Here is a 14729-nt window from a genome sequence, read left to right on the forward strand (position 1 = left end):
CTTCTTTGAGAAGGATAACAAACACAGTAAGCATGGGAAGCCTTGCTCCTCATAAAGATGAGAAGTGCCATTATAGCAAAATTGCTGGCTGGAATGAAAAATGTCATTATTAATATCTTTTGCCACAATGCAAAACTAGGCAGCAAGAAAGAAAAGAAAAATAATTGACTGAAGTTCTGTTCCAGGCAGCCAGCATCATTTGAAAAACAGGTGTTGGGATTAGGAGCAGAGAGGTGGGGTTTGCAATGAGACAGAGCGATAATGCAGCTGTACACGTAGATCCATCTGCATTTTTCAGTAATTGATTCCACCCAGAGCTGCTGTTAACATTTTAAAAACGAAAATGGCAAAGGCAGAGATCTTTATCAAATTCCCATCTCCCCAGTTTGTTTTGCAGCCATTGCTGGAACTCACTGAAATTTGTTGCTGTGCTATTGATGTTAACAAGCCAGGAAATATTTCAAAACTACTTTCCCCAAAACAGTTTAATTGTTGTTGATGTTTTTAAGATTTTTTTTTTTTTTTCCAGTGTCTCAATCCCATTCTGTTTCCCCTATAAAAAATATAGGGGCAAACCAGTTAATTATTTTTTTTCAGAACTATTAGAAAAAAGGAATATCAGTTTAAAGGAACTGATGCAGAGGAACACTGCGCTGCTTCTTGCTTCAATTAGTGCAGCAGTAAGCTACAGTCTACCTATCAGTGTGTATCTGTATAGGTTTCTATTAGTGTACAAAGGTCATCTTGTATCTCCAGTGTTCGCAGTTTCCAGTCTTAGTGGGACTTCACATTTCTAAGGTTCTAAACCTTGAAAATCTTCATGTTTGAGTTTAATTTAATTGTTACTCTTGATTAGTGTAGTTGCCATCACTGGAATTAGAAATGCGATGGTTATATGACAGAAGAAAATTTGTAATGTTACATGCATATTACAAAGTAATTTCATCATGACAGTTCCTCAAGATTTCAGTATTAAATATCACAGATTCCCTGTTGTTTGTGAAGTAGATATATTAGCCAATCTATTAGAACTGTTGAAAATACCAAGAGAGAGACCAGAGAAGAGCAAAGGTTAAAAATACACAAGATATTTTGCCTTTGGAAATCGACTTGTACTGATGGACTGAAAATCAAAAGTGAATTCGAAACTGTTCCTGGGCTCTGAGCATGCTCTCCACTGTATCATCCACAGCTCACCATGGCTTACAGATCCATGCTTCAGTCAAGGACACAGCAGAGAGCAAATCTATTTATGCATACAACTGAAAAACAGATAAATGCTCCTCTCCCATCGCCCCTTTTCCATGTCTAAAAGCCTTCATCTATGGGACAATAAGAAACAGCTGTCACGTAGCATTGCATTATTGGCTGCAGCCATTAGCTCTAGGAGTGAAGACTTGGCTTCTATAACTTGAAGCCATTGGAAAACTAAGGTAAGAACTTAAAGGGAAAATAGCATTAATATCAACTCATCAAGAAAGACATCAAGAATACTCAAAGGAGAAGGGAATCTTAAGGATTGTTCACAGAGTTTCTACTGCTGATAAATGAAGCTCTCAGAAAACACACCAGTAAACCCCCGAGTTTCAGGGCAGCATTATCTGTGGTCTGTTGTTCTCTCTATCATGATAGAATCATAGATTCATAGGATATCCCAAGCTGGAAGGGACTTACAAGGATAATCGAGCCCAACTCTTGGCTCCATGTAGGATCATCCAAAACTCAAATCTTATTTCTGACAGCACTGTCCAACTGCTTCTTGAACTCAAACATCTTGGTGCCATGACCACTGCCTTGGGGAAAGCAGTGCCCACATTTTCTTCCCCATTTGCCTTATACTAGCCATGGCAGGTAGGTGCATTATTATACTGTACAAGACAGCTCTAAATTAAGAGTCCTCCGCAGTCTGAAAGCAAGATACAACTCCATGCAGGAGAAATCTAAAGCAAGACTCATATTCATTTCAGCTGATGGCTGACAGCTACAATGCAGAATGTGAATCACATTGGTTACTGGACCAGGCTAAACATTCTTTCGAGATTTTGCAGGGAAAAGAAGAGCAAAACTAAATGATCTCTTTGTCTTAAATATTGGCCTGTGAAGGCTTCAGGCTGCTTTTAATTTTGTCTTTGGACTTGCCCTTTTCTTGAGAGCTGATTCAGTTACAATGCCTCTAATTAAGATGAACATTTCTTCATATCCTTTGAGAAGGAGGTTGTAATGAAGTGGGGATCTGCCTCTTCTCACAGATAAGTAGTGACAGGACAAGAGATAATGGCCTCAAGTTGCATCAGAGAAGGTTCAGCTTGGACATTAGGAAAAATCTATTCTAAGAAAGAGTGGTCAGGCATTGGAATAGGCTGCCCATGGAAGTATTGGAGTTACTGTTTCTGGAGGTGTTCCAGAGCCTTGAAGACGTGGCACTGAGGAACATGGTTTAGTGGGCTTGGTGGGGATGGGTAGGGGTTGGACTTGATCTTGGTGGGCCTTTCCAACCTTAGTTATTCTATGATTCTATGATTCCAAATCTGTCAGTAATCCATTCCAGGAACTGCTTCAAGTACTCACGCAGACCCGTGGACTCCATTCGTGATGCTGTGTTCACTGTGTCTCCAAAGAGGCAGTACCGGGGCATGGTCAGGCCAACCACACCTGCCACACACGGCCCTGAAAAACACAACATCTGTATAAGCCAAAGTTATATATCTGTATATTCACAAAGTTCTCTGATACACAAATCTCATCTTTGACATCCAAAAGCCAAATGGGAACACAGGTGTTAAACGTGTTCAGGTGGTGGAATCATCATCTCTGGAGGTGTTCAAGACAAGGGAGGATGTCACAGTGAGTGACATGGTTTAGAGGTATGGTGGTGATGGGCTGATGATTGGACTAGATCTCAGTGGTCCTTCCAGCCTTAACAATTCTATGGTCAGGCCTACTGCATCTCCCAGGACAATGCTTTGAAAACACATCACCTGTACAACCCAACCACTGTCTATACAAACCACGAGGCTCACAGACATGCAAATTTCATCTTCTCATCTGGTATGCAGAAACTACTTGGGAATGCAAGAGAAGGATTTTTAAATATGTCTCTGGCCTTCATGCTTGGTAGAAGTAGTCAAAATTCAGACATTTCTCTAAATTAGGCATTGGCCAAAAAAGGTCTTTGGTGTCCCAGTTCACTGTCATCTGGGAGAAATTCAGAGTTCACTGAAGCTCAAGGACTACTGAAATCTCATTTTAAAAAGTTTTCTTCGACCTACTTTTCCCTCTAAAAAAACTGAAGTTGAGACCCTGTGTCATAGAATCATAGAATAGAATCATACTATTTTTTGAGTTGGAAGGGACCTTAATAGCCATCTGGTCCAACTCCCCCACAGTGAACAGGAACACCCACAGCTCCATCAGCTGCTCAAAGCCTGATCCAGCCTCTCCTTCAATGTCTCCAAGGACAGGACATCCTCCATCTCTCTGTGCAATCTGTTCTAGTGCTTCACCATCCTTATGGAGAAAACCTTTTTCCTTGTATCCAGTTTAAACCACCTCTCTTTTAGTATGAAACCCTTTCCCCTTGTTCTATCACAACAGATGCTGCTAAAGAAACTGTCTCCTTCTTTCTTTTCGGCCCTTTTTAGATACCAAAAGGCTTTTCTGAGGTTTCTGTGGAGCCTCTTCTTCTCCAAACTGACCAGAGTTAGCTCTCTGGGACACATCCGAGTGAAGCAAGATTGAGAATCAGCTTTAGAAGTCAAGAGATGCTGGCAGCACACTGGACCACCCTGTGTCCCCTCCTTGGAAAGGAAGACATCATTAGCTTTCCTGTCTAGCCAAAAGCTGTTTATTTTTCCTCAGTCTCATCCCAAAGACAAGATCCACTCCCTTCCAAAGTAGCTCCTAAAGAGCTGGTGCCAAGTTCTTGGGGAGAAATATGCATGTAGGATTCACTTGAACACGCATACACACAGAGCTAAAATGTGACAGCCAAGCAGCACGGATGTATGTCATATGGGGCACTTGGATCAGCTAGTGTTTGGACTGGGCTCTGAAGGATGGGTTGCTAAATTTCATCACCCACGTACTAAAATATCAAGGTTGCAAAATAAATATTTTTTAAAAAGTTAAAAAACAAAAAGTTTAAAAAACTAAAGTCTCAGCAGTCTCAGTAGATATGGAACATTCTGCAGAGAAAAGACAAGCATCTGTGCATTCTCCATTGAATGCATTTATGGCACATGTTTTCATGAGGCTCTGCCTGCCTTTTAATTTTCATTATTTTTCTGGGTTAAGATGTCTCAAAACTTCAAGGAAATATTACAGAATCACAGAATCACAGAATTGTAGGGGTTGGAAGGGACCTCCAGAGATCATTGAGTCCAACCCCCCATATTTGTGATCTGTGATTCTGAAATATTTTGCCATGCAAGTTTATGAGAATTGTCAACACAGAACATCATCAGCAATATTTAAAGATACACTAAATACGAAGTTTTTCATAATACAAAATGTTTTGAGGTTAGTAGGGTTCAAGCTCTTCAGGAGAGAATCAGAGGAGTTGGACCTATCATGTTCACCAGATCTCCACTGACCACAGGGCAAGAGTTGACCCCCTAACACTCTTGGAAACACCTCCACATGGATGTCTAAATTTAAGTTCCTAATCAGTCAATACAATCACCCAATCACTTCCACAAAGCTCACAAAGCTCTGCATCTCGAGTGGTGTGTTCAATTTTTGGTCCCTCATTGTGAGAAAGACACTGAGGCCCCAGAGTGTGTCCAGAGAAGGGCAATGAAGCTGTAAGGGGTCTGGAGCATGAGTTCTGTGGAGAGTAGCTGAGGGAACTGGGATGGTTCGGTCTGGAGAAGGGGAGGCACCCTTTCTCCTTGCCTCCTTGTGGTGAGGAAAGGATTGTCATTTTCTCCTGGGTAACAGCAATAGAAGGAGAGGGAGCAGCTTTAAGTTCACCAGGGGAGGTTCAGGTTGCATATGAGGAAAAATTTCTTCTCTGAAAGACTAGTCAGGCATTAAAACAGGGTGTCTTGGGAGGTGGTGGAGTCACCATCTCTGAAAGAGTTCAAAAACATGGAGACGTGGTACCAAGGGACATGTTTTTAATGGGCAATATTGATGGGAGGTGGATGATTGGACTAGATGATCTTGGAGGTCTTTTCCAACCTTAGTGATTCTACAATTCTATGAAAGATGTTTAGGGTAAGAATATCTTTCTAGAGCATTGCCATCATAAAGGGATTAATTCAAATCCAATGTTAAAATGATAAAACGATTTCTCAATGTTGAAAGCACCCAAGAGTTAATTCATTTGCTGCCTTCGCTGCCTGTGTGTGAGTCCCCCTATGTCTAGACTGCCTCAGCAAAAGGATAACAGAAACTTTCAGAGATAAATCTCTGACAGTAACAACTTTAAAGGAAATTGGAGACTCTGTGATGAGAATACATTGGCCTGGTTGTTTAATTACACAGGTTCTCCAGTTTGTTTTGAAATGGCACTTTTCCAGGGCTTTGGAGGGTCAGTTAGTAAGTCATGCTGGCTGAGATTCTGCAGCAACTGTTGGTGGTGCCTTGGAGGTTAACAAGCTCAATGGAAATGAAGGTCTGCATGCCAGAGAGTCTGACCAATAAACAGACCTCCTTAAGCCTCCATGGACATGCTTGCCTTCTCACTCTCCCCAGCCAGCCAGCCCCAACCCAGATACAGCCAGCACAGAAACAGCTGATTCAGCTAAGTTCTTTTGTACAGGCAGTTGAGTTGAGAAAGGAGAGCCAAGAATCCAGGGTGCAGTTAAAGCAGGGGAGGAACTCAATTCAAACACTCGCCTTTTTGTCCTCCCCGACTTACCCACGCATGGTCACATGCATGGTCCATCAGATGTTCCCAAAACTGTGGCTCTCTACTGTGGTCAGAGAAGACAAAGCAGCCAGGAGGGACATGGACAATCATAAAGGTATTTCCTTCTTTTTCAGAGGTGGAACCACGTGCTCCTCTTGGCATTAGTTTTCAGAGAGCAGTTGGTCAACAAAGCTGGTGCTCACACCCCTTCTCCATCCTTTCCAGGAAGGTGTGATAGCCAAGCCCTCTTCTCCACAAGCCTTCCTGCTTCATGATGTTACTGATTTCCTCTTCATGTTTCTTTCCTTATGAGAAATGGGATCTAGGGCTATTCAAACTCTGCTTTCACCTTAGTAGTTCAGAGAACTGATCTGTTCCATGATCTCCACAGGCACAGGTGAAGCTCACTGGCCTGTAGTTCCCTGGGTCTTCCTTTCTCCCTTTCTTACAAGTGGAAGTGATGTTTCCCTTTTTCTGGTCGCCAGGGACTTCGCCTGAAAGCCATGACTTTTCTGGTATGATGGAGAGTGACTTAGAAACCACATCACATTCTTTCAGGACTTGGGATACATGCTGCCTAGCCCCATAGACTTGTACATCTTCAGGCTCATGAAGCAGCCTCTGACTTTCTCCACACTTACAATGAGGGAAGATTCTGTTCCCCTGAATCCCCACCCTGAGGTTCAAGTCTGTGCAAAATAAAATCTAGCTTCTGCTTCTTCAAAAAGAAAATGATCCTTTCCCTCTTCTCACACCCTTATAGCAGCACTTATTTCCAGATACCCAGAGTTCAGAAAAAGAAGAAAAAATAACCACAAGTAACACTCCCCCCTCCCAGTCACCTAGGGATAGATTTTTGGCTGATGCATGGAAGGCGTGCTGCAGAACTGTGGCCAACAGGCAGCAGCAGATGTTGCATGTTGTATTCCTCACTTCTTGTGTTGAAAATGCTGCTGCTCCAGAGACTCTTGCTCTGGGTCACAGACACATCTGATTCCAACCATACTATAAAACCCACAGTATGAAACCCACAGTGTCTGCAATCAATCCTTAACACTTTAGACTTCTGTAAAGAGCCAGCTGAGAACCCCAAATTGCAATGAAAACAATGGGGACAATGAGTTGTCAGAGACAACTCCAAAACAAGAAAATACACAGTCTAGGGAGCTATGAAGTATTGATTTCAGCTATGCTTAAGTCACAGCTCTGTTCTTAGGGTATTCTGTGTGAAATGCTTCCTTTGTTTTTGTTTCCCTGTGTGTACAACAAGGAATTCTGTAATTGTGGTGCTAGAGCTGCAAAAATGTGGATATTATTCAATAATGCTAGATCAGACTCCTTAACAATCTTCTTCTTCTTCTTCTACCAGTGGCTGGTATCTTGTACTTGAGAGGAAGATGCAGGAAGTCCAGTGATGAAGAACTGGCAAAAATTCATTAGTGGATGACCATGGTATAAAATTCTGAAGGTTAATATTTCTTCTAAAACTACTGTCTTTTACAACAGTGGATGTCTTTTCCTCAATTTAAAATCCAAGCCATACTTTCAGGTATATGACGACTGCAATCTTGCTGTTTTTGTTGTTGCTGTTTTTGTTTTTTTAGAAAAATTAAACACCATGCCAACTCCTTTTCTTTTTAAACAAGCTTCTTTTTTGTTCATTGAATAGATCATGACTTCTGCACTAGAAGACATTTACTTTATAGCATAACTTTTGAGTATCTGTATCGTGTTCCTTCAGTTACATCCTACCAATAATAAACACCCCCAGTCTTTTCCTTCAATTTGTATGGTGATGATAGGTAGCTTGGACCAGGTGATCTCAGAGGTCTTTTCCAAACTTAACGGTTCTCTGATTCTATATAATGATTTTTCTATTTAATTTTTTTCCATTTCAGAACAGAGTTACAAAGACTTGGATGTCTCCATATCATGCCAGCAAAGATTCTGAAGCACATAAAAATCCACACTTAACAATGCAGCCTTTGGGACTAACATTTCTGATGTAGCTCCTGACAGCGACGGAATACAAAATTTCTCTACTCGACACCGAGTCATTTTTCTACTTTGGGTTTGCACTTCCTTTTTAATGACCTTGTTGCTATGGAAGGTTGTTAAGCATCTTCTAAGGGCTCTTGCTTTGGGGTGAGCAAAGAGAAGGCATTCAATGCTGGAAATACAATGCAGGAGCTCTTTGATTTTTAGGTGCCTACCTGTGTGCAGGCCGATTCTTATCCTGAGGGGGATGTCTGGCATGTGTCTCATCTTGAACGTTCCCACTGAGCTGAGGATGTCTAGGGACATGTTGGCTATCTCAGCTGCATGCTTGTTTCCATTCCGTTTCGGAAGCCCTGAGGCAACCATGTAGGCATCTCCAATGGTCTCTACCTAGCAAATGCCACAGCATCAAAAAAGCAAAGAAATAGAAGATGGGAAAGAGCAGTAGAACCAAACTGTAGGAAGATTTGACTCAGAGATGGTTTGGTCCTTCCTCCTGGGTACCCCTCACCTTGTAAACATCATGATTTCCAATAACAGCATCAAACAGAGTGTAAAGGTCATTCAGGAGGTCAACTACTTCAATGGGTTCGCTGAGGGCTGAAATGGTTGTGAAGCCCACGATGTCACTGAAGTAGATGGTGACTTGGTCAAAATACTCAGGCTCCACAGTGCCACCAGTCTTGAGGGCTTCTGCTACTGATCTGAAATGGTAACACAAGAAGAGGTGACAGGACAAAATGCTGATTCAAAATGATAACAGAAGGAAGGGTGACAGAGCAAATGACCTTGCTGTGACAAGCCCAAGAGCTCAGGCACTCTTGCCTTGGTGTACCTAAAAGGTCTTCCAGTAAATATAAGGACTTACATTGCTGTAATAAGCAGTGATGGAAGTTTCTTGCTTTGTTTGAAAGATGCTTGTCAAAACTGGAGGTCTGCCCTCCAAATTTACTCAATTTGGGAGAAACATTTTGTCCAGTCTAGCTATATAACACCAAGGGCTTTTTGCCATCTAAAATACCAGTACTTACGGAGGAAGCATTTGTGATAAGAGTTTCTCTGTTTTCTGTTTTTCAATCTCTAGCTCTTCTGTCCGCTCTCTGATTAAATCTTCCAAGTTGCTTGAATACTGTTCAAGCATTCTGAGCATTGAGTCAATTATATTGGTCTTTTTGCCTTTGTTGATGGTTTTGAACTGGAAAATCAAAGTGGAGAGTTACTTCCCTATCTCATTACCTCACTGTAGCACTATAAGCCTGGAAAAGAACAAAAAGCAAGCACTTTATTTTTAAGTCACAATTGTAAAGACTAACCTCCTCAATGGCAAAACTTCTGCAACAGAGAAAGAAGCAAAATGGATGATGAATTTGTACCACTAGCTATGGAAGTTGCCTGGACAAGCTGTTCCTCTGCAGCCTTTTTGTGAAGGTTAAGTGAAGCACCACCTCCCTTGGGATGATAAGCAGGTATGTGAGATTTTTTGGAGTCTTACAATGCTGTAGGTTTGCACCCTCATTTGTCCCATAATAAATTCTTTCTGACCAGGCTGTAGAATCGTAAAATCAGAGTCATAGCATAATTTAGACTGGAAGAGACCTTCAAGATCATCAAGTCCTAGCACCATCTTGACCTACCAAGTCCCACCACTAACCCATGCTCTTTAGTGCCATGTTCACATGTCTCCCGAATATCTCCAAGGATGAAGACTCCACAGACGTCCTGAGCTTCCCTGGATATCCTGTTCCAATGCTTGACCACCCTCTCCAGTAAGAAATTTTTCCTTATTTCCAATTTAAACATCCTCTGGTCAACTCAAGACTATTTCCTTATGTCTTATCACTTGTCACCTGAGACAGGTGGTTGTAAGAAGTGATGATGTCAGTGTTGCTAGGGCATTGGCAATACTTACTTTTGTCTTACTGGTCTTAAATTGCCTTTGTACACAGGCATGCATGTGCACTGTTGCGTGCCACCACACTGAGTTATGCTTGCTCCTCTTGACCTGAAAATGAGCTCCGGGACAATTTGGAGCATCTGTGGTTTCAAATATTTCATTAGGATCAAGAATGGAATAACGTGAGTGTGAAATCAATCATAGCATAACAGAATTGGAAGGTGCAAATTATGGATATTGGATTATCTAGTTTGATCTTAAAACAACATAGGAACAGTATTACTGGATCAGACAAAAGGCTTATTTTGCCAGTGGCCAGTAACAGATGTCCAGAAAAGATGTTAAAACAGGACTTGTGCACAATCACACTTCTCCAGAATATGTTCCCAAAATCCACCATTTTGCAACGCAGAGATCTCTGATGCCAAATATTGTATTTTTGTGTTTAATAGCCCTAGATGATATGTAACATGTGAAGAAGCACTTCTTTTTGTTTGCTTGGAGTTTGGATCATTTGCTCATTTTATTTGATGCCTCCAGTTCTTGCATTATGCAATAGAAATGGAAAACAATTATCCCCTAATCACCTTTTATATAGCAGTCATAATATCATGCAAGGTTTTCATATCTGTTTTCAGTTGCTTCTTCTCCAGGCCAAAGAGCTTTAGCACTGAAGATCACTCAGTTTTGGAACTCTTGTAACCAAGAAAAAATACAGAAGTTTTCTTCAAGACTTCAGAAGATGAAACAACATACTGATCTGAAAGCTACATGATAATTCATAGCTTTTTTTTTTTTTATCTCTGTGAGACCATCAGGATAGGCATATAACAAATGTGAATACTCTAGGTCCATATCTTTCCTGTGTTACACCCCATATTGTAGTCCTACTTGAGTCCAAGTTCAGAATATGGTGTAGATATGGCACAGTTGATGAAAACAAGCATCTAGATGCCACAATCTATAAAATAACCCAACAGCAAAGACAAGGCTCTAGTGTTCTCTCAATCATTTCCTGAGGGCTTGCTTACAAAAAACACTTTCCTGCTAAATATTAATAAAGAATTGCACCTTGTTCTCTGTACACTGACCTTATTAAATACCTCCTCAAAGGTGGGACGTCGTTCAGGAGCTTCAACCCAGCACTGCTTCATTACCTGGATGCACACCAGGGGGGCCATCTCAGGAGCTATGTTTGGGCGGCACAGGGGAGGTGGTTTCTTCACCTTCTTTATAATTTCTGTGGCAAAGAGAAGGATCCAAAGCACAATTAGAGATGGAGGCACTTGGTGAGGGTGAAAGACATGAGATTTTTCATCTGTTTCTTGCTCATTCCTTCATCGATGCTATTATTCTTCACGCTTCTATGGCTGTGTCAAATGAGCCTGGGGATTTCTGCTTTCCTCTGTCAGGAGTCTCTTGGAGGATTTACAAGACAAGCAATTCAATTGCCTTCCTGTCCCTGGAGAGCCAGGTTACAAGCAATAAAGTGGCTGGATGAGGGAAGCTTGTGTGACAGATGGGTATGTGTGAGCCCACAGGCTTATATTTAATGAAATTGCCTCTGACTCTCTCCATCAGGATTTGTGGTCCTCTAAGACAGCAGAGGGTTACAGCCAAGTCCAGACAGGAAGGATACCAGCCGTTGACACTTCATCTTTAACTGGGAAATAGTATGTAGGAGGATTTCAGAAAGGCAGTGGGGTTTTGTTATTGCTTTTTAGACTGACTCTCTGCTATTTAGACTGAGAGTAACCTTCAGGGAGCTAACTGTGCCTTGAAAAAAGTGAAAGGTAGAACTCTATCTTCTTGCTTAAAATACAACAACTGTGATTGTTTCCGAAGGTTTCATTTTGTGAAATTCTGAGCAGTCATCTGAAGTGAAAACCTCTCTCTTTCTGGCAGGGACCCTGCATTTCCACAGCTGTTACTGTGAGCACCCAAAGCTTTCCAATGTTGACAGTTTACTTTAAAGCCCTTTAGGCCATCCCACCAGTCTCCACCAAATGAACTAAACAAAGCACTTGGCCCTAACATTTCCAGGGGCAGCCAAGGGGAAATGCCTTCCTCAGACAGTTTTAAAGTTCACACCATGAGTGAAAGCTCCTTGAGGATTAGGAAGAAATGAGTAGAAATTCATCATTTTATCAAGTTAGGAAACTAGAATGCATTTCAGCATCTGCTGGAGGTTGCCCAGTGAGGCTAGTTGGGAGAACACCTGCAATTTACATCATCCATCACATCACGGTCCAGGTACGAATTACAGACAGGTTGCACCATAGTTACAATTGTCATAGTGTTGCTGCAGCAGCCTGGGCCACTGCCAATTTTCCGTGCACTGAACTGGCAGATATTGATGGCTGTACCCCACCTGGTGACTGTCCAACCTAAAATTTGCTTTAAAATGGGCATTCATTGAAATCAGCTCTTTTTTGACTGCTTGCACCCCCTCTATAGCCAAGTACTTATGTCAACTTGATTGAGTGTATTTGCTCTTCCCATGCATTCTCAACAAGATTTGAACCAGTGAGAGTTACACCACGAGCAATTTCTAACAAATTTACCTATATGCTAGCTCTGATACTAGCAGACTTCAGCATAAGTCATCAGAGTCATGATGCATCACTTTGATCTCTGATGAGGGGAGAGAAACTCTTTAAATGGGGAAACAATTAAGGAAAAACAGACGGGTAGATGAACAAAATATGAAAAAGCCAGAAAGCTCAAAAACCTTACCCTTCTTATGACAGGCAGAGAAGGAACGATGGATGGGAAGCAGGGGAATTTCCAAGCTGTGAAAAATTCTGCTGACAGATTTCACTGCACCATGACGAAAAGTCAAGAGAGAAAGGGCACTGGAAGTGCTACAGCAGAGCTGGACAGCTTTGAAGCATCTGGGGAGGTGACCCACTGTCCCAACACCCCTGATAGGAGTGATTAGTCACTCAAAGAGTTTGAGGTCAGAAGTATGCATTTTGATGTTCATTATGGATGTTTTGACAAAAACAGCCTTTTTTTTTTACCCCCTCCACCAAGAATGGTCATGAGAATGAGACATCATTTCCACATCAACACTTGATCCAAGGGGCTTGACTAGACCTTTTGTGAGTTCTCTGTGTAAAGCCTTAAAAAACAAACAGAAATTGTTGCTTACCTTCAGCTGAGAGGTCTGAAGTGCAGTACGGTGGGCCCCGAACAACAACTTCTTGTAGGATAATTGCAAAGCTGTAAATGTCTCCTTTGAATGTGCCTTTTCTGCGCATGTCTGGGTCCCTCAGTAATTCAGGGGCTGTCCAGAGCAATTCTAAACAAATCAAGAGCATCAGATTCTTTATATTTGGGCCCATACTGCTGTTAATTTCAGTGATATTCCCAATGATGAACTGCATCCTTCATTTCAGTTATTTGATGAGGGGATGGAACATACATCATTGATTAGTAGATCAGGTCTTTTTATTTCTTGCAATGCTCCCAAAATACTATGCTTACATACAGTCAATGTGAATTTTCCAAATTTCACTGTCTTTATTTTCTTTAAATTTTGCTGTATCAACAACTTACATTCTATAACACCAGTCTTGAACTTCTACGTAAGAAGTCATCTCACCAGTGTCAAGTTTTAACTCATTTTCTGTATGAAAAGCATCACTCAGACAAAATGTTGGTGCTAAAATGTGGATGTCTTGTTACAGGTGTTGCTCTTTTATAAAATAACAGCTTATTAAATACTTTAAGTAACTATTCTCAGATGAAAGCAGTTTTAGTAAGAGAAGTATGAAATAAATCTTCACAATTCTTTACTTCAAGTGGAAAAAAGCAGAGTTAAAACATAGCCAGCCTCATCAGCCTCATCTTCTTCAATCTGGGGTATTGTTAACCTGGCAACTGTGGGTAATGAGAATAAAGAACATTTCAAGTACTGTGATATTTTTAACATCTCTAAGGGAGGAGAAGAGTGGTCTTCTGACAACTGCTATAACTGAGACACTGGAAATGTGGGAAACAAATCCAATGAGAGAGGGATTGAAGCACTGCATGCCACGTGAAACCAGCTTGCAAGGCTGTCATATGATCCCAAGGCAACAACTGCCAATTTCTTCTCACATGGAAGGAAATTTAATCAAAATCTCCAAATCTGACTCCATGAGATGCAGCCCCAAGTGTTGGGAATGTCATGTAGCAACCTTTGGTGACTGGAATATAGAGGGTCTATTTCAAAGAGTACAGTATCATCCTATGTTTCAGATAGAAGAAGAAAAAAAGCTCTTTGCATATCGCTTAACTTAAAACTTCAAAGACACGATTGGAGCCACTTCCACCTGTCACAGCAATTCAGGATTGTTTCAGATTTGAGATGCACTTAAATCCTTCCCCAACTACAACAAGCTTATGCTCCATCATTGCTTACAATAAAATCTCTGCTATTAGCTTTTAGGAAGTCTGAAAAAACTGTTCATATTCTTTCCTACAACAGTACACTGCATACAGGTTCCTGGATGCTGTGAGATTGAGCACAAAGATCTCACATGGCTACTGGCTTGCAATTGCACGAGCACAAACATCTACTAAATCAATAGGCAAATATTTCCCCAAAATCTTTCCTGATGCCACCTACCTTCTGGGGGTGGGTGAACATAAGGGCATTTCTGGGCTTCTAAGAGCTCATTATAACCATAGTCAGTGATCTTCAGCACAAACCGTCCATCCACAACACAGTTACGAGACTTCAGACGTCCGTGGGCAAAATCTCGATGGTGCAGATACCTGATTCCCTATGAAATACAGAAGAGACTGAGGCAGTTCCTTGAGATTGTATTAGCAATTAGGATTCAGAGACACTGAGTCAACCAGTCACCTTGGAGGGCATCAAATACAGCATTGGCTTTATGGCAAATGCAAAAGTTGGTTCAGGTACCACACTCTGGAATGATCCAAACCACACAACCAGCATTAATCAGCCCAAAAAACAATGGAAAAGGTTTA

The 14729-nt window shown here is 41.4% G+C and overlaps 1 protein-coding gene across 1 annotated transcript in view; it reads right to left on the reverse strand.

Moving 5' to 3' along the window:
- The window catches only part of GUCY2F (guanylate cyclase 2F, retinal), a 41712-nt gene that overhangs the window by 12139 nt on the left and 14844 nt on the right, over positions 1-14729 (reverse strand). The window contains exons 9-15 of the mRNA XM_042838178.1: positions 14362-14518; positions 12901-13050; positions 10838-10986; positions 8884-9047; positions 8364-8556; positions 8068-8242; positions 2569-2667 (exon numbers count right to left, since the gene is read on the reverse strand). Of these exons, the coding sequence (XP_042694112.1) occupies positions 2569-2667; positions 8068-8242; positions 8364-8556; positions 8884-9047; positions 10838-10986; positions 12901-13050; positions 14362-14518 (1087 nt within the window). The remainder of the gene's footprint in view (positions 1-2568; positions 2668-8067; positions 8243-8363; positions 8557-8883; positions 9048-10837; positions 10987-12900; positions 13051-14361; positions 14519-14729) is intronic.

The sequence above is a fragment of the Centrocercus urophasianus genome, unplaced genomic scaffold (genome assembly GCF_019232065.1).
Source record: "Centrocercus urophasianus isolate 14NV4802_14NV808 unplaced genomic scaffold, USGS_Curo_1.0 seq_74, whole genome shotgun sequence".
Lineage (NCBI taxonomy): Eukaryota > Metazoa > Chordata > Aves > Galliformes > Phasianidae > Centrocercus > Centrocercus urophasianus.